General features: G+C 43.6%; 1 protein-coding gene and 1 long non-coding RNA gene across 4 annotated transcripts; one reads left to right on the top strand and one right to left on the bottom strand.

Moving 5' to 3' along the window:
• Nucleotides 1–8: 8 nt before the first annotated feature.
• On the bottom strand, nt 9–11643 carry DIPK1C (divergent protein kinase domain 1C). 2 transcript variants are annotated; one of them, XM_068932057.1, is made up of 5 exons: nt 11560–11588; nt 11294–11351; nt 5098–5775; nt 1142–1306; nt 9–398 (listed from the first exon to the last, which is right to left on the bottom strand). In XM_068932057.1, exons 1-5 carry the CDS (start codon nt 11571–11573, stop codon nt 183–185), a joined length of 1131 nt encoding a protein of 376 aa, XP_068788158.1. In that variant the 5' UTR covers nt 11574–11588; the 3' UTR covers nt 9–182. The 2 variants fall into 2 exon arrangements, with proteins under 2 accessions (XP_068788158.1, XP_068788157.1); XM_068932056.1 differs by having other exon boundaries at nt 11294–11643.
• LOC138066001 (uncharacterized) lies at nt 5770–18920 on the top strand. 2 transcript variants are annotated; one of them, XR_011139108.1, is made up of 3 exons: nt 5770–10803; nt 15074–15206; nt 16300–18920. It is a non-coding gene; the product is annotated as an uncharacterized lncRNA (long non-coding RNA). The 2 variants fall into 2 exon arrangements; XR_011139107.1 differs by having other exon boundaries at nt 15782–18920.
• The last annotated feature ends 1293 nt before the right edge of the window (nt 18921–20213 follow it).

Here is a 20213-nt window from a genome sequence, read left to right as displayed (position 1 = left end):
AAAGGATATTGACAGGACACACTGCACCTGCAGCCATGAATTTATGTGCTGTAAATGTAATACAATGGATAAGAAGGATGAGAGAAAAGAAAACCCAAACTGCCTCTCATACAGCTTCCTTTACGGTGGCTGTGACAAGGCCTTTGCAGCTCTTCCCTTTGTGTCTTCTCAGCCCTTCGCGTCTACTTTGCCCTTTGCAGTTCACGTTGGCTGACCCGAAGCAGATGGTATAACTCTGAGAGAGATTTCAGAGTTCTCTGGTGCACAGCAGCATCCTCATGCGCCAGCTCTGCACATTCACGCACAGCCTTCTGCAACTGCAACTGCAGCGGGAAGGAAACCAGGAGCCCTCGGAGATTTGGAGAAAACCAGCGGCGGAATATTTTGTCACAAATGACCTGAGGAAAGGAAAAAGAGCAGACAGCTGTCTTCTAGGAGCTGTAACTAATGCCCTGCTGCTTCTCGGGACTGTAGCAAGGCGTCTTGCTTCAGCTGGATTCAAAAGGCCTCCAGCCATTCTAAGCACAAGATATAGAAAAGGAACTTCAACCGAGGCTCTTCTCTACCTGAGGAATCCCCCTTTGTCTCAGGTCACTCTTATACTTCTGCCTAACAAGTGGTGAGGGGGAGGGAGTGGGAGAAAATGGCAAAAGGCAGCTGAGCTGTGCTCCCCCAGCATTTCTGCATGCCATCATAACAATTTATGTGAGTTACAACCCACCTCCTTCCAGGCCCAAGTACCCAAGGACTCCTCTCCCCACTACATCTATGTACAGCTTATATACAGTGGAGAAGCACAGCCAACACCCCCTACAGTTTACAGGTAGACAGCCCCGATTTTACCATTACTGGTGACAGTAATGATAACCCCCTGCTTCTATTTCTTTCACTCTCATTTCCATGCCATTGGGACAGACAGCCTCTGTAGCACCTACATGAAAATAAGGCAGATAAGTGCTAGTGAATATAAACATCTGTCTGCACGGCCCAAGATGGGATTTCTGAATGGGAATGGCAATTATGTGGCCACATTTGAAAAGGTGTCTGTCTTCATCTTACAGTGTTCTAGCGCATACCATACATTTTGTTAATCATGTGCTTTTAAAAGAAATGGATGCATAAAGCAGTTGTGTCTACTCACTTGCAAGTTGCTGTTGGCTCTCTGTGCTCCACATTTTCTGATTTTCAGATCGCATTTTGAAAAGCAATCAAAAAAATTACAGTCTTCATCTGCTGTGCAGTTCTGTTCAAGGATGTCTCTCATTTTGGGTTCAAAAAAGGCCATATCCACATCAATGGCCACAACCTGTGGATCAAAACAACCCATCAAAACTGGCACAGCACAGACTGTGGGATAGGGCTGAGCAAGCATTCCTTTGCTGTTTTCTCTTGGAAATGCTGTGCTGAGAGCATCTGCCAATAGAGAACTGGGATCACAGCGCAAGAGCTTTTTTCTGCTTAACTGAGCAGCAGGAGTCTTACGAATAGCACTTTTTAACCAATAACAGCCAATGCTTAAGACGCCACGAAAGGGAAAATTATCTGTGGACAATAGGCATCCCTGGGGTCAACTAGACTGATTCCCCTTAAACCAGGACTATCCAATTTGAGGACTGATTTAATCGTTGCAGTAGTTTATGCAGATGGCAACTCAATCTTTTAATTATATGATAGTAGAGGATTATCCAGGGGCCAGATAGTATCATTTCACAATCTGCCTCTCAGACTAACTGTTGGTCAGCCCTGACTTTAGTGTTATGAAGAGAAGCAGTGTGGTGTGAAGAGCTATCAGCACCTGGCATGGGCTCCGCCCTGTCATTCAGTGGATTAGCATCTGTTCAGCTGGAGAAATAACTCCCTGAGGTTGTTTAAAGCTGGGACTGGCTTTGCCCACTCCTGTTTGCTACAGCTTTATTCATTTATCATGCATGGCTCTTACTCTTCTTTCTCAGAAATATGGTCCATAACAGGGTCCGGTCAGTAGCTGGTCTCAGCAGGTGGGTGAAGACTGAAGGGACAAATCACTTTTCTTGTCCTGGTATAAGCTCACAAAAATACTGAATGTGTAGCTCTGCATAGGTGCTGTCTGTGCTGGATTCAAAAGCATTCTGTGAGTGACGGGCTGTAGCCTCAGTTTCTATCAGTGTCACTCCACCCATGAATATTCCCCTTAAGAAAATCACAGAAATAAACAGGGAAAGAAAGGAAGACAGAGATGGGATAGCAGTTGCTTGATGTGAGAAAAACTGTGGGTGAACAAAGTGAAAAGTCTCCCTTCAGTGCTATGAATGCAACAATCAACACACATTCAGATATGATGTTTAACATTTAACAATCAGAACCTTGATTCAGAGACTCTATCTTGCAGCAGCTGAAATAAATTTGCATGGACAGAAATGTTTGGGACCTGGGCAAAGCAGATTTACTTGAGCTCAAATGATAGTCTCATTTTTAAGATTCAACCTCCCAAATAACATGGGAAGCTGAACTGTGTGGCTGGAGCAGGAGCTGGATCAACCCCAGGAACTAAAGATGTCTGGTCTGGTAGAAGGCCAAATAAACCTTCTTCAGGCAAAGGAAAAAACAAGGTCTAATCTTTATTTTATTCTGCTCCCCCCCATCCTGTCCCCACCAAGGGAAAATCTTAAAGTGATGAAGCATAGCTTAAAAGCTCAAATATTTTTAAGCTTCTTGGAGAGCTTGATAGTCATGAATTTCACACATTTGGACAGGCACATTTTTTTCTTTCCTTCCTTAAGCTTTCTGCAGTTTTGCTGATAAATTCTTTGGAAATCCTTGTGTCTGGCCAAGGTGTATTTGGGGCAGGAACAGGGTGAAGAGATAATAAAAGAGATGTAGCATTCCCCAAGACCTTAGGCATTAACATCCTGGTGAGGCCTCTGCTGACACTGAGCACCCTTGACAATCTGAACAATTGTTCTGCTACACAAAGCATCCCCGGCTTCTAAACACGCAGCTGTCAAAGGGTTCAGTGGTTTCACTGAAGATCACCTATCACAAAAATGTGCAGGCATCCAGCCAGCCAATGTAAGGATATATCTTGGTGATACTCTTACCTGTAAATGATAACAACGTGGTAAGTTTTGTTACAGTGGTAAATGATGGTGAGGGTATGGAGTCCTAAGGAAATCCAGGAAGGAAGCAATTTGGGTCCTGACCTAACTTAAAGTTCTTGTTAAAGGTGTTGTAATCTTTCCAGTTCTCTCTGAGATGCTGTTAAATTAGGAAGCCCTCCTGGAATACAGCAGATTTCCACCAGATCTCCTCCCAGTTCTGCCCCTTACATGGCTCCATGGCAGCTTAACATTCCCCTGGGTGATCTGCTATGGCATCATTTCCTCCACTCTGCACTGCAGGAACAGCACTGAAGGCTGGAATGAGGACTGGGGAGCTAGCCCCATCATTTGGAAATGATGCTTATAGTAGAACTGTTGCACTCCAGACACGTTCCTGTGCGCACTGGCAGTATCATTTATTTAGGTGGGATGAGGAATAGTGGAACTATTCTGAGTTTTGTTTTTATTATTATTCTAAACAGGGTACAAGAAACAAACACGTGCAAAAAATGCTTAAAATAAATAGGAGGGACAAAAGGGAGGTTGCCTTTGTTCTGTCACTCTTCTGGAACTGATCGGTAAAACAGCCTGGAGTTCCTGCTTCTTATTCTCCTTCTGTCTTCACTGATCAGAAGCAATATTTGCTTTCCCCTTCACCTTTCTGACTGTGTATCTCCTGTCTCTCCACCCAGCTGGGGGATAGCAAGAGATACATCATCTGTAATGTACAGCCAGTACACCCATGAGGGAGAAAAGTAGCAGGTCACATTTTTCTGTCATTAATTCTCTTAGAAAATACTGAAGTAGAATGCTTTCCTGTGCCAGAGGGTGACTGCTGTCTCTGTGGACCCTAGAAGTCGTGGGAGGATCCTGGAGAACTGTGCCTCACCCAATGGACTTGTAATGGAAGATGCATCCAATATTCTTTCTCTTCTCCTAAATGAAATCTCTTCTCCTCTGAGTAGGTAGTAAAACAGATGTTCTAACGTGTGCTCAGCCATGTCCAGTAACAGCCCTGTGTAACTGAGAAAGATAAGCAAAGCCTGTCTTGAAGAATCTCTGTCATATCTCACTTTGCCTAAGCACTGGTATGCCTTTTTTAGTTTCTTGCTACAGTCCTCCACCCATTCCCTGTTCAACTGCTGTACTGCACCTGAATAAACAATGTAAGTGAATGGATGGGTGAAGGGGAAGCACTCTAATTGCTCTTAATGGCTACATATTTAGGCAATATTTGTCCAGTACTCTGAAGATACAAGTATTATATTAACGCTCAGTGAATAATAATTATTATTCAAGCTCCTGAAGATATATTATATTTACTCAGAGTGCAGAAACTCCACTGATGTCACTGCAAACTGTGAGTCTAGTTCAAATGCTTATTACATAGTGGCCTCAGTCCGTACACATAATTCCCACTGAAATCAGTGGAATTTCTGTCTGCGGAGTGAATGTAAGATGTACTCAGCAATACAGTGGTAGGCCATATCAATATTTAAAAATACTAAATTTGGGGGTAGAGCTGTACAATGAAAAATCAAACAGTACCAGGGAATTTCATGTCAATGTCCTTTAATGATTTCCAGAGCAAATGAGCTCAGCACTAAAGCAAAAAGAGGTGTGTGTTCTCTGTGTGGGAGGGAGTCCCCTCATGTCAAACCAGAGGATTCAGCCTTAGCTTTGAAACTCAAACAACTTTTCTTTTCAGCAATAGTACTGGAAGTAATTGCTTTGGCTCATTGACAGCTTTTGAAATCTTGCCTTCAGAAGGCATTCTTTGTCAGACCCAGTAGATCCTGTTGGTGTCAGTGCATTTGAGCAGGTGAAACAAATCAAAAGAACTGTGGCTGCAGATATTACAAAGGGGAAAAGCATTATAAGAATCTCCCATGCCACTTTAAAATGAGTTGGTTTTGCAAGAAACTTGGCCCAGAGTTGTGTGAGGAGGGAGTGCGATTTTTACACAGTCACTTTTCAGACTAGAAAGTGACCTCAGATTGCTGCAACACACCCAACTTACCGTCAGATCGTGCCTGATAGCAAAATTTTCTGGTTTGATGTCACACAAGTGAAGGCGGTGAGAGAAATCGTTATCAAAATGCTGCACCATATCCAGAAAGCTGAGTGCAATGTCTATGATGGCTCTCACCCTGCTTTGGCTGCCAGTAAGGGAGAGACCAGCCATATTTTCCAAGGGAAAAAGAGTTTTGTGCCAGGCATGTCCAGCTGTGAGATACTCCACAGCATAGAAATGTCCACAGGAGCCAATAATTCGTAGCACGTGTTTGCTGAAGTCTTGCAGTAAACTGAAGTAGATATATTCTTCCTGCTGGAGCAAGGACCACATGCTGGCCACCTGTGCTTTCCAATGTGGTCCCTTACTCCTTGTCCACAGGGGTCCCATGGTATTGTTAGATAATTCTAGCCCCAGGACGTTTTTGACCTCCAGGGCTACCATCAGCAGAAGCTCTGTTTCAGGAATATCCTGTGTTTCCACCTCCTCTAGCATACTGAGATGCTGGTAGCTGGAGAAGATTTCCTTTTTGGATTTCAGGATGATAGGCTGGCCTCTCCAGTCAGCCTGGATGACCTTCTTACCTCTGTCATAGTAAAGGCAGTGTTTGTACACCAGCTTCTGTGCCACACATAAGTCTTCGCAGAGGTCACCAGTCAGGGCTCCGCTGCTGTAGTCCACACACTAGAGTGAAAGAACAGAATATTCACAGCAAGACCAGATGCCCTGGACCACTTAGAAGAAAGACGGAGAATCGGCAACAGTTGTAAGCTCAGAAGGGTCGCTGCAGCTGTGGTACCACAAGCACACACCTTCTACAGCTACCGGGTGATACTTTTTTTTTTTTTTTCCAGATGGCTCTAGAGATCTAGGAGGAGTCTTACTTCACAACATGGATTTTTGGGATGGCAGAAGGACTGATTTTTTTATTGGGTGAGGAGATAGACTAGATGACCTGTTACTCTTAAGTTCTTGCCATATCTGAACTCAGTGAGCAAGCCTTTCAGCACACTTAGCTGCAATAAGATTCTGATCTGCAATGCTTTAAGGCACAGGAGAAAACTTCCGGTGTATTTCAGAACTTTTCTGGAAGGTTCAGAGCAGCATAACTTAAACAGCCCCACTTAAACTAGAGGAATTCATGGACAGCTGGACTGCTGAGACCATCGGCAATCTACATGTTCCCACCTTACACTCAACATGCCCTGAATGAAGCAGTAAGAACCTCCTTCTCCACTATTAGAAAACAAAGAGGTTGCACTCAATGCCTTTTGGGCCAAGAACTTTCAGAACTTTTAAATATCTAAATTCTGTAGGACAAAATGACTTTTCCAGGTTATATATATACTTACCAAAAGTCCCTGTGATATTTTAATATGAAGTGCTTAAATAGTTAATCTTTTAATTGGAAAAAAACAGTCCACGGAAACATGGGAACTGCTGCTCGATAGTTAAATGGTCACTGCAAATTCATAAAAGAACTGCAAGATTCCCCCATCAGTCCTTCCCATAATTATTTCCATACCATCACTTCCAAACTGTAGGCAGTTGATATATTCCTATGGGCATTCAGAAGTGCAGCTGCAGGCACTGCTCTGGGCAAATCAAGAGAGAAGACGATCAGAGGTCTCTGGTGGAAGGGGAGTAGACTGTGGTGGTGCAGAAAGCCAAACACCTGGGAGGCGGCCTGACAGCGTCAGCCTTCTTCACTGCTTTTTGGCATTTGAACATTTATTTAAACAAGTTGGCAGCTCCCTCTGCAAGTTGGAATACTTGCAACGGCTGCCTGACCCCCACCTCATCTGTGACTTGCTGTTACATACACAGGAAACATGAGCATAGAAAATCAAGTGATGTGTTTTCTTAAAATAGGCTCTGAGGTGTGCACCAGGGAAATGCATTCTGATGCCAGGTAATATTCGGAGTTCAACCTTAAAAAACCCATTGGGGATGGGTGCAGCATTAAGTCTAAAATTCAGGAATGGTGCAGGCAATGGTGATAAATTGGCTAGAACAGCCCACAGAGGGCAGCTCAGAGAGGCAAAAAACTTGTACTTCAGTGCTCCCGCATCCCAAAAGAGAACGTTCAGTACCGGCATGGGAACCAGGCAGGCAAACCCTGACATGCATATTGTGACTCTGAGTCCAGGGTCACACACGTGTGCAACGCACACCCAACTGCATCCACATGCACATCAGGAGGGTCAAGCAGGTTCTCCGGGTTGTCCAGACTTCAGAAAGAAACATACTGTTCTCCATGGAAGTAGTTCTTACTATCTAGAGCTCTACTTTTAAACTATTTTAGAAAGAAGATATTGAACAGAAGAAATTTTGGGGGTTTTTGTTTTGGAACTTAAGTACAAGCACACTTAAAATCATTGCTTTTTGATTGTGATGACCACAACTTAATACTTGTTCTGCCACATTAAGATCTCAGGACATCTCAGTCCTGTAATTGGATCCACAAACATGAACGTTTGCCCCTGTGGGTAATTTTACTGTGATCCATTATAGGTCATATTCTCTCACAGGGGGGCCTATATGCATGTACCTCTTCCGTCTAGAAGAACATGTGCCCAGAAGACATGCAGTGAAACATGAGAACACACAGCTTGGTTTCTTGTGTTGCCATCATGCTATTCTTAATGGCATTAGTGAGAAAAAGTAGATTTGGAAAAAAAATATTTTCTCATTTAGGTTTCCCAGACATAGGAGCTGAGTCAATTCTGAGCATGGTAAAGAATATATTTAGAATTGTCTACTGTTCTGTTTGAACAAGTAAATCTGTGATTATTAACTTAATATGTGACAAACATAGAGTCCCCAGATCTGATTCTTCTTTACTGAAATTGCACCATGTTTTGGAAACTGTGATCTGTGAAATGGAAATTGACCAAGGAGTTCTTAGTATCACAGTGATGAAATGCAAATTAAACTTCAAAGAAGTGACACTTTCCCCTGGTCATAGATGCAAGCAATAATTTTTAAAAGGCTTCATTAAACAGTAACAAACAATTTGAGTAATTTTCAAGAGTTTCTCTACTCACAGAAGTTTCACTGGCTTTAAAAACCTCATTTTTTTGTTCATTATAACCTGGAAGTTCAGCAAAGTCTGACTTCACCTTCTCAATAGATCAGCCCGTAGTATCCCAATTTTTAGTGTTTTTAGCTTTACCATAAGCATAATACACTGAGTAAGCTTAGCTTCTCAGCCCTGTCCCTATAATCCCTATTTTTTTTCCAGCCCCCAGATCACTTCTGTGTTTTTGATCCTTCCCTACTTTTTCTCTTCATTTCTCCCCTGAACACTCTCAGAAGCATAGACATCAGAACTGAATGCTGCGTTCCAGTGCTGCAAAACCAGGCAACATCACTTCCCTCACTCTTCTTTTTGAATTCATTCAGAGATCATATTAGCCTTTGAGGCACAGCCTGCACTGGTAGTTTATGTTGAAGCAATTATTTGATCCCTGTATGCTTCCCAAAGATACACAATTTTCCAAGACAGCTTTCCATTCTACTGGCATAACTTGTAGTCTTTGTTCCCCAATGTATTAACTTGCATTTTATTGTATTAAAACACATCTTTGTGGGCTGAAACCATCTAACCAGGTGATTTAGGTTATCCTGCAATAAGAAGAGGATAACAAAATCCTCTTTGTTATCTACCAACCCAGCAACCTTTGCACTTAACTGCAAACTTTACCGGGCAATATTCTGTATCATCAGGACTGCTGATGAAATGAAGAATCAATTCCCAAAAGAAATCTTCTAGAAATAGACCTTCACACTGACATCTCGACATTAATGATTGCATTTTGAAATCAGTCAATGAAAGACTTTTAAATCTACCTAACGTCTGTGTCCTGTTAATGCCACTAAATGCCAGATTTTTTAAACCAAAGTATGAATGTGATACTAAGCCAAATGCCTTATAGAAAAGCAGCTATAATACAACAAAAATGCAAACACAAGCATGGTTTGGATTCAGTCATCTGTTTCTGTCTGAAACTTGCTACGTTATTTTTAAAATCACGTACACTTACTAAGACAAGTTTAAAATGCTGGCTGTGTTTAAATTCATGTAAACGTGTCTACTTAAGTTTTAGATCGGTTTAATTCATTTACTGTACCACTTTGTGTGTAGGTCAGGCCGGAGACCAAGTCCTGCCTTGTTATGAAACATTTCTCAAATGCAAATGCAATACTGATTAAGGTTTTTGGAAGGCATCAAAAGTAGTGAATTACTCTAGAGAATGTGGAAAGTAATCACAATATGATTTAGCGTGGTCAACATAAATGAAGATGAGACTGGTATTAGGAAACAGTAAGCGGCGTTTTGGAGAACTGAAGTTCACCTCTGCAAAATGCCCCCCATGGTACTTTGGCCTTCCTAGTGCAGTACAAATCTTCTTCACAGGTTTTCTAAGAAGAAGGAAATAACCTCTTACATATAACACATAGAAAAGTATATAACCATCAGTTTTCATCCACTTGCTTAAAAGACTCTATCTTCATGTTTTCTCCTACTGAGAATATTACAGATGGCTAGGAAAATAGTTTTTCTTGGAAGTTGGATTTTGCTTTATAAAACGTTTGAGACTCAAGCAATCAGATTATTTATTTTGTAGATAGGCTGCACTTTCTATAACTGTGAAACCCATGCAGTGCTCAGAAGATGCACAAAGAGCTATTTCCAGGGTGATGAAGAAAAGCTCACTTTCTAATACTTCCACTGGAACAACAATCCCGTTCTATTTCACTAGGGAAAGCTGTTGCCTGCAAACTTTAACACTGCTATTGCAGACTTGCCTGTGGAAACAAACAAACAACAGCATTTCCAGCTACTGTAGCTTGGAAGAAGGTTCTGAACTGAACCTTCAGATCATGGTACAATCTTGTGACACATTGACAAAGACAAGTCTGCACTCTTGTGCCTGAAAGCTAATCCCTGTCTGGTCTTTTGAAGTTATGTCTAATGCTTTCCAAGCTGAAGGGAAGTGACATATCTCTATTCTTCTATTTGCTCGTGACTGTTGTGAGGGCGAGAGACTGGACTTGATCTTGGTGGTTCCTTTCAGTTGCGCACCTCTGTGCTCTTCCTAGCAAGGTACGCATTCACTCTTTCTCCTCTAATCCTGTACTTAGGTGTACTCAGCTTCAGAGCTGACTGTTGGGGTAAAAAAAGCAAATCTCACCGCCATTTAAAATATACTGTCAAGACTGATGGTTATAATTACTCTTCCTTTGTTATGCAGAATTTGGGAAAATGTATGGCCAGCAGTTGCTTGCTACTGTAACAGATTGTTTAGTTTCCCTCAGAATTCTTCCCCTTGCTTTCCACTGAACTGATGCCACTACAAATACCTTCATTAAGAAACAAAATGAAACTCCGACGTGTTAACCCACATTGTTCCTCTTGTCAAAGTATCGTAAATGGCCTTTACGACATGACGCTAAACCTCTTCATATTTTCCCTTACTTTCAGGGAGACTTTAATGTACATTCCCAAATCCTTTCTTGAATTTTGAACAACGACGTGTTAAATGCCAGCCCCTTACCAGGCGTAAAGGCCAGCCTCTAAGCCGAGCAGCGTTTCTGAAAGATGATTTTTGCACGGAAACCTTTGTGGCTAAAGAGAAGCAGCGGGGGAGAGCGCTTTCCGTTCCAGTGTGGGCAGAATGACGAGCTGCCCTTTCTAAAATATTTCAGGTAAGGCCGGGTGCGTGCTTTACCCGTCTCGGGCAGCAGCCTCCGGCAGAGCTGCTCCCCAGAGTTAGCCCGCTTGCTGTATAACGCCCAGGGAAGAGGGCAGCGTGGCTCCCCGCTTCAGCGCTGGCTTTAAAACCCCACGCGCGGGGATGCCTCAGGCGTGCGCGGCGCCCCGGCGGCCCGCCGCGGTAACGGCCGTTAACGGCCGTGAACGGCCGCGCGGCGGGCAGCGCCGGGCGCTCGCGCCCGTGCCGCCGCTCCGTGAGGAGGCGGCGGCGGCGGCGGGGCGGTACCTCGGGCGAAGCCAAGCCGTCCCGCAGCACACCGACGGCGCGCCCCCACGCAGGTACCCGGCTCCCCGGCCGCCGTGACAGACTCGCCGCGCGTTGCCCCTGACTCGCGGGCGGCCTCCGGCGGCGGGGCGAGGGGGCACGGCGGGCGCGCCGCCGGGGTGGTTGCGGGCGGCCCCGCGCCATGCTGCGGCACCTACCAGCCTCGCCAGGATCCGGCGGCTCTTCTCGTCCGTGCAGCGCTCGGAGAAGACGCTCCTGTGGACGAGAAAAAGCAAGGCGCTCACCACCATCCAGCAGGCAGCCCAGCAGAGGAAGAACACGAGGGTGCACCGCCTCCAGATTTTGAGCCGCAGCCTCTTGAAGCCGGCGATGCCCCTCATCGTCGAGGCCGGGCTGGGCGCTTCAGCCGGTGCAGCCCCGAGCGAGCGGCGGCGGGCGCCGCGCTCCCTCCCTCCTCACACACTTGTCCCGCTCCATGCCGCGTCCCTCGCCGGGCGCCCCCCGCCCCGCCGCCGCTCCTCGCTGCTGCTCGCCCCCGTGCGGGAGGGCCGGGCCCGCCGGAGCTCCCGGGGCGGCACCGGCCCGCACGGCCCCGCTCCCCCGCTCCCCGCCCCCGGGCCGGTGCCGTCCTTACGGAGCCCGGAGCTCTCCTTTTGAATTTAAGCCACGTAGTTCCGCCTTCTTTTGTCTGCTCTCTCCTGTGCCAAGCGTCGTCCCCCCCCCCCCCCCCGGGCCACTACTGGTGTAGTTACTTGGCACTTTCTGGCCCCGCCGCTCCCCCTCCCTCCCCTTTCTCCCTCTAAGTTTCACACCCGAGAATAAAAGCGGGTTTGAAGGCTGATGGGGGCTGCTCTGGGAACCCTTTCTCATGTAGGTGGCTGCCTGACACTTTGAAAGAGGCAGCCTGGAGATGGACGGCTCCTTCTAATGAAAGCTTCTCATGCTGTCAAATGGAGACAAAAAGTTGTTTATTCTGGAGTAATTGGTGCAGTTTTATACTCTCGGGGCGTCTGTGCCAACAGGAGGAAGAGATAGAAGTGGCTCCGGCCCCCACTTAGTAATGCAGAGGACTGCGTCCATGCCCCTGCTCCTCCGTGATGGGTTACCCCCGCTGCGCGAAGGCATTATGGACCCAGCACCAGGTGCCACATCCCTGTCCTGAGGCTGCACTGCCCACAGCAGGCTTCACCACCGTGGGCCCGGCCGCTTCCACAGAGATTCAAGGGTTGCTGCCCAGCATCACCATGTCTGTGCTCCCTAGGCAGCTAGTGGAGAAAGCCAGTGCAGTGGGCTCCAGTAGGCAGGCTGAACACAACCCCAAACTAGGGCAGTGTGTGTAGGGTTAGGCAAAGGTGCTCGGGGCTGATAAAACTGTCTCCCTGCCCTCTGGCAGAGAGTTATTTCTATGTCCGTCCTTTCTGGGGACGGAATGGCTCCATGGGCCCCCCCCCCCCCCAAGATATTTGATTTTGTTAGTGTTTTTGAGGGGTCATGTTGGAGATTTGATCCTGTATAAGGAGTAAGATTCTGACATCCTTTCCTCAGTCCCGGTGCAGACGTTTGCAGTGCTTGTTTAGCGCGCTTCATTCACTTCTTTCTCTCTTGATTTCCACTCACCTCACTTCATCTCACCTCTTGGGCCAACACACAGGTTTCAATGGAAAAAGTCATATTCTAAAGTATAGCTCAATGTAATATGCACATCTGATTTGGGTTTACTGTCAGATACAAGAAAGAAACAGATTCATTTTCTTTCTCTTGTATGGATGATTACCTCAGGCTGCTTGCAATCCCCACAGCAGTAGGATGAATTGTGGTTAAGGAAACCACACAGAAGGTAAACTACTTACTCAAAGTGAGTAAGAATAGCAGAATCTGGCCCATGGATGGAGAAGTACGGAATAATTGAATAGACTCATTCTAATGTGCACCTTCTGTAAGTTGCTCTGGGGCACATTTTGTTAGTAAATGAGTTTAATTTGATAAGGGGAAGAAGGTTCAGTGTTGGATGGAGGGTTCAGGGATGTATGTTCTGTACCATCATGTCCATCAGAAATCTCTCCCAGTACAAGTCATTAAAAAGAAAGATGTATCTATTGCCATGACTGAAAATTACATCTCAGGACAACAAGGTAAGAACATAGCTGCAGCCAGCTCACTGCTATCCTCACCTTCTGCATATTCAGTACAGTTCTCCCCTACATGGCAAAGCAGTGTTTGAAATATATTTTCTAAGTATATGACAGACCAAAAGAAAATGGAAAGATAAAAACATTGCTGAAAATACTACAGCTTTCTAGAGACTGGCAGTAGAGAGGAGAATGCAGGAAATAAGAGGAAAAGCTTTCATCTCTCTAGAGTCCCAGAGGCAGACATCATTATCACTAGCCACATCTGTTGTGTGTTTTGCTTCCTCTTTCTGCCTTCCTATTTCTTCACCTGTAGAAGCTGTCTGTGGCCATCCTTTTTGTATTTTTTCTTTTTTTCCTTTTTTTCCCCACCTCTGGTCCTTTTATCTACAGGAAGTTGCCTTTTGAGATATACAGTGTGTTTCTTGGGAATGTAGCAAGTAGGAAAGGCTGACTGGCAGCTAAGAACTGTAAACTCTAATTCTTTTTAATCGACTCTTACACAAATGCTTTCGGAAGCTGTTGCTGACCAGTTTGGAGCGCTCATCTTGAAATTCCTAAGGCAATAAGTAGCGAAGGGCAAGAGGACCAGTTACTTAGGCATGCGTCTGTAGGGAGTACCAATTAGGCATGAGTATGACCACCTATCTCCAGCTGTTACTGCTGCCACCTAGGAGTAAAAACTGCAGGTCTGCCAAGGCAACGTCAGGAAAAATCCTAAGAGGGAGGGAGGTGGTGTTGAAGGGTGCAAATGAAAGAGGGACACAGATGGCAGGGGAAACTCAGGTGTCAAAATAACTCCCTACAGCTTGCTTCTAAGCTGTCTGTCTAATAGTTAAGGCACTAGCAGAGCTGCATATACTTTTTACACATTCTTCTTCAAAAACTGGATCCTGACCTTTCTTCCACAAAGAGTATGAGGTATTATTATTTTCATGTCTGTAAAGTTCTGTACAAGTATCATTTCTGTTTTAACTACAGTTCTGAAAATATATCTTAGTTACCCCTAACTTCAGGCTAGGGACAAAGCATGGAGACTTCAGGTTTGGTTCAGTGACATAGCTGAGCTGATCTAATTGCTGCTCAAAGAGTCACCTTAGTCCCTTCCCCTCCTCCCCATTTCCGTCATGTTCTTGACTGCATAGTCCCATCCCCTCCTGTACTAAAGATGTGTCTCACTGTCTCACTAGCAGAGCAGAGAACTGTTCACTCTTTCTTTGCTGAGTTAATTTTCAGACTAATTTTCAGATTAGAAAGTCAGAGTGCCCCAAGATGCAGCTGGACACACGGCTAAAGCTGTTGCAGGGAGAGTGTTGCAGGGCCAGGCTCAGCTATATCACATACCTGCACCTTAAGGATGCAATTTGATATTATAGATAGGTGATCCAAATGGAAGCATTCCTGGCCGCATTTTCACCCCAGGCATAGGCTTGCACTGCTTCCTTTACATCAGCTCTGGTAATTATATAGCTGCAGGGTGACCCAGTTCAACTGTCTGATCTGGCAGAAAGCTAGCTCTGCAGAAATGATCTCTCAGCCACCTGAAGTGACTCGCCTTTTGGTTGCTCATCACTAGCTCTGCCTTAAACTGAATTTTGGGGGATGTAAGGAGCCCACATCATTCCCTTTAGCCTGGAAAAAGTTGCTACTGACAGCAAGTGCAATTCTACCTTTTGCATGCAGGTGTCTGCTGCTTTGAAACTATGGAATTTCTCACAGGAAGAAAGGGACTAAGAAAGAGTAATAGCTAAAAAGTACTAAATGAAAGCAAACTAATGAAGTAAATGCAAGTTATATGACACTCACACTAGACTGTTAACCTCCTTCATTTTATGATAAATCCCACAGGATGCACTTGTCTTTCCAAGAGATTTGCATATGGCATTCAAGACAGTGGAAAGAGTTTGCATACAGTTTTTCAGCCTCTGAAGTTTCAAATATCCTACTGATTTTCCTGGGAGTGAAAAGTTGGGCATTTCTGGTAAATATACATTTGTGTGTGTGTGTGTGTGTGTGTGTGTGTGTGTGTGTGTGTCCATGCATACCTACATATATACATACATACACATTTTCAGAACAGAACAAGAATTGACCTAGAAAGCTTGGATTCAATAAAAGGTAAAAGCCTAGGTGCTTGGGGATCAGGAGGTTTTGTATTTTATAGTGATCAGTTGCCAGCTGCAAAATTCAAACCTAGTTTTAAATGTTCCTAAACTTCGAGGATCTTCAGGCTAACCAAGTTAATTGCATCCTATCTACTGTAAAATATGAATCAACGTGTTTCTGTTTCCCATAGTTTTTACCTAGAAAAACCTCTGCATCAGGAAAACGTTGCTTCCTGCGTATATTAAAGAGTGATTATTTCACTTTGCATTCCTATATTCCTAAAGAAAGCTATATTCCTAGTCTTGTTTTAGCTGAGATTTAAGCTGATGAAAATTAATTAGTAGATGTTCACTTAAAGCAAGCAACATAAAGGGTAGTAAAAATAAACCTGGAATAAATGTGTCAGTTCCGATTCAATTAAATTGCTGAAATATTTGAATTATTGCTTAGAACATGATGACAACTTGCTTGGTCTCATCTTCATTGCTGTGTGAGCACATCACAAAATTGCACATCACCGGTGACAGCTCTGAACTGCAATAGGTGACAGCTCTGAACTGCAATAGGAGAAGGCTTCAAGGGCCAAGAGTGAGATGTCCTGGCACAACCACATGGAGAAGCTTGGCATAGTATCTACCTGTGCGGACAGGTTCAAGCCAGGACCGTGAGAAGCCCGCAGTGCTGGGAGGTGCTGAGCCCACACTTTTCTCATTGACTTTAGCCAGAAACTGTGTTGCACAGCTTCAAGTTGTATTAGGCTATTAGTCCTTATTTTCCTAATTACTTGATTCATTATGAGAGTTTAAAAGGAAAAAATCAATCAATATGTACTGCCTTGGCACCCAAGTTAATGAAATGCAAAGCTGGTTCATTAGGAATTATTGTTCTGTTTGATTGATTTTACCACCTTCTGTCATTAGCATTTGGTAGTCTATGAAAATATAGTACATTTCTGTTTTCTTTCACAGGGCACAAATGAATCTCCTCTTGTTCTGATGGAGGCTCAGGAAACTTTCAAGTGCTGTTCAAACGTACTTTTAAAATATACTTTAGCTTATAAATATTTCTTTCTGATTTCCTGTGGCGAAGTTGAGCAACTGAGAAACATCACAAGATCTGACGTACATTTGAACATTTCCTTTAGGCAGTGAAATTCTCCTGCAGAGTACTGAGCCTACAGCGGAATCCAATGTATTTTCTCATTTATGCCATTAATCAAAAAGAAAATGTTTCAAGTACTACTCACAGACATTTTACTGCATCAGTGTGCAGTGAGTTTACTAGGTCACATCACAAACCAGAGGCAGAAAAATGGCATAATGTAAAAAAAAAGCTTTGTGGACAAGAGAGGAGCCTAGAGTAATTCAGTGATGTAAACAAGAGAAAGCGTGTAAACAAGGAAAGCTTTCCCATGTATATGTATTCTCAAGAATTTGTAATATATTTTGTCCTGTTTGCTGTTTACTTTTGGCAGATGTTTCTTAGGCATATTTGCCTATTAAAGACAATATATTTATTTTCTTTTTCCCTTTTACCGCTTCCTACATTCCCCACTGCAGATTTCAAGGACAGTTTGTTTTGCTCTTCTTCTTAGGCAATGATTGTGGCAAATTGTTGCTTACTTGTAATACTTCAGATTAGACAGAACAATCAGTATGCAAAAATACTCTGGAATTTTTGTCCACATGTCAGAAATGATTCCCAACACTGTAATGCTGCAATTCTTTTCTAGTTTTTCTATATGCAGTTTCTAATCTTTGCACCAAGTTTAGGCCAAGTGATCTCATTAAATGAATACTGAATTTGGCTCTTTGTAGCCTCCCTATATGAGATTCTGAAGCAATTCCAGAAATATTTTGAAGTTGTACTAAGGCTACGTAGAAGAAGAAAAAGTCTAATAAGCTAGACATGGCCTCTTGCATTGTGTTGTTACTTACACCAGCCATTATAACAGGCAGATTATGTTACACAATAGACCTGTGTCGCTTGCAGGGCTGCATGGAGCATTTAGATATGTGGTACATCAAAAAGGTAAAAGAGAATTATCATCTTTTCTAATCTAATGATTGGATTATACGTCCCAGTGTATCAATTAAGAAGAAGTTTCTTAGGCTTTGATACTGTCAGAAAAGTTACCATGTTTTTATATAGATTAAAATTTGTCCAACTCTATGGCTGCAAACTCTCTGAAATGAGTTTATTTTAGGAAATTGCACCAGGTGGATTTTAAGTTCATTTTACTGGCAAAACTGATATAGGATAGCCAAGGCCTACCCACATTCATCTTGTTAGGTCCTAGTGTTTAAAATGCAAAGAATGGAGTCCAGGCGTTTCTGGCATTCTGAATACTTTCTGATATTATGAGAAATAAAAAGCAAGCGCTGATTCTTGCATATGGAAAAAGGCATCTTCATTGTAGGCAGAAGAGACCACCAAGTGGATACTTTGGATATTGCACATGAAAGGTTTTGTGAACTAGAAATAGGGTTAAACATGGATTAGTGCTAGTGACTCCTGTATGCTCCTCCTGAGGAAGACGTCTGCACATGTGATCCTGTTTGAGTGTCTGAGCAGCAGCAGTACCACAGCTGTATGACACTCCTGCTGTGATATGGAAGCATCCTCCAGGAACCTGAGCGGTTCTGGTGGCCCTGTGTATAAGGGGGTAATGCTACATAGACATCAGGGGCCAACATAATAAACAAGGAATGCCATGTAGCTGCCTCCTGCTCTAAGCAGCGTTCCTTATACTTGAGAAGCCTCAGAAGTGGTTTCCATAGCTTCTTCCACAGACACAAACCTTGCACCCTTATTTGCAATGTACAGAGTTTCCACTTCCTCACGCAAAAAGAATGGACACGGAGAATTTACTTCTCACCACAAAGCCAAGTTGGTATGTACAGTTTACTCTGCAGAGGGGTCTTTCAGAGGTTTTAATATTCCTCTCCATCTCTTCCTCTGCTATTTTTAAATCTTCTATTGAGTCAGCTTGCTTAAAGCCACAGTGGAATACACTTTCATTTTTAAACAAGGCTGCTTTCTACAGGAGTTGTGTCACTCTACTTTTTCAGGCCAGATGACCCCTTTTAAGAAGTAAAGCAATTTCATTCTCTGTTAAGTCTTGTATGAAGTTAAGAGCTTAAGAGTTGAAAATGAATCATGTTCCAGCAACATACTGACTCTGTGTTTTTTCTGAGAGTGTGAGAAATGCTAACAGCCCTCTAATGGCTTTGTGACGTTTCTTTCTGCTCAACTGCAATACTATTTTCAGTACACACATTGTCTTTTGTGAGCCATTTTTTGATGAGAAACTCAAGTGACTGAGAAATACTTTATAAGACAGTAACATATCTTCTGAATAAATCTCATTTCTTGTGGGCCAGAGCCAATGGCCACTAAAGTCAGTGGAAGTTATCCCACAGTTTTAAGTTTTGGCATTATGAACAATCGTTAACTTTGACGAAGGCATGCAGGTGTGCGTGTGCAATTAGAAAAATCCCTACATAAGTCAGCTACTCAGTTGTCACTTGTCTGTGCTTGTGCAATGGATAATCAAAATTCTGTCCCTTTCCTTAAAAGCAGAACTTCATATGAGCTTGAAACATGCCTTTGTTTGTGTAATGAAGCTTTCACTTCAGAACTTCTTACGATTAAATTGGCGCTACTCTTCTTGGTTGTTTCTGTGGTGACGCGCCATCCTATTTCTGTATTCTGGGTTCTGCCATTTTTAATTCAGTATGATCCCATGTTCTTTCCCAATTTATATTTTTTTCAGTTCTCCTTACTCTAATGATTTATCCTGTCTCTCATCCTTAGCCCTTAGTTATCTGCTGCCAACAGCGGTATTCAGTCATCTCTCCCCTCAGAGGACTGTGTGTCTTGTAGAAGGAAGTCCTTCTTCCAAATCCTTTGTGAGAAGCTTCTTCTGGCAAACAGAGGCCTGATTCTGACCCAGTATCAGTAGAATTATTTTTGGTTTACACTAAGGTATATGAAAAGAGGAACACACAGAGATGCCATTACTAGATAGTGTCTAATACACCTTGCTTTAGCAATTCCCTGATTCCTGTATGTATCTAAATTGCTCTTTCAGCCCATACTGTACAAAGAAACACACGTGTCCTTACTAAAGAAGCTCACAGAAAGCCTCCCAAAATGGAAAACAGGGATTGCATTATTCTAGATGTGATCCTCAAACAGGGGAGAGGAGAGATCCAGCAAAGGATGGGGACGGGAACCACTGTGAGCCTACACCAGGCACCGAAGAAACACTCCTGCCAAGCTGCAACACTGGAGGAAAATTTCATCTGGGGAAGCACTTAAACTCCATTTCCTTTATGAGAGCATGTAACGCCAGCCAAGTCTCTTTAATATTTCTCTTTCACTTTGGTAAATCAACAACATATAAAAGACTGAAATAAAGTCTCCCAACACTCCAAAATATATTCAAGGAGAAATTGAAAATGACATCTGTTCATGCACGCAGCATGTGCCGTACAGTTTCAGTGTGGACAAACAGGGCATGATGTTGGATGAAAAGCTGGGATGAAATAAAGGGTAGATGAGATTAAGTTGCAAAAGGGTAAAAGTGTTGGCATTTGGGCTACTCCACAGAGAAGTTCTGGACTGAAGCACTCTCCAAGGGCTGTGGTTCTCATTTGCAGTCAGACCACAGCTAGCTGGGCTATTGACCCCTTGCTTGCTTGACTATTACACTCATTTGTTGCATGACACACAGCCCACCACTCCCATTTGAGCCTTTGCCTTGTGTTATTAATGCAGAGTATCAAGACAAGCAGGCAGAAGTACAAAGTGCTTTAGTGACTGTTAGGCAGAGAAATAGCTCCTGCACAAAGGGACATAGGTGCATTTTTTACTCCTT

Source organism: Struthio camelus, chromosome 2, assembly GCF_040807025.1.
Source record: "Struthio camelus isolate bStrCam1 chromosome 2, bStrCam1.hap1, whole genome shotgun sequence".
NCBI lineage: Eukaryota > Metazoa > Chordata > Aves > Struthioniformes > Struthionidae > Struthio > Struthio camelus.
The sequence above is the reverse complement of the archived record's forward strand: the minus strand, read 5'-3'. Positions and strand labels throughout refer to the sequence as shown.

Excerpts from the sequence above, each read along its gene's own strand:
- DIPK1C (XM_068932056.1), bottom strand. The coding sequence starts at position 11,476 with ATGAGGGGCATCGCCGGCTTCAAGAGGCTGCGGCTCAAAATCTGGAGG. Across the intron at positions 5,776-11,293 it reads GCCGGATCCTGGCGAGGCTG|TGTGTGGACTACAGCAGCGG; the intron begins GTAGGTGCCGCA and ends CTTTCACTCTAG. Across the intron at positions 1,307-5,097 it reads CTATCAGGCACGATCTGACG|GTTGTGGCCATTGATGTGGA; the intron begins GTAAGTTGGGTG and ends TTTGATCCACAG.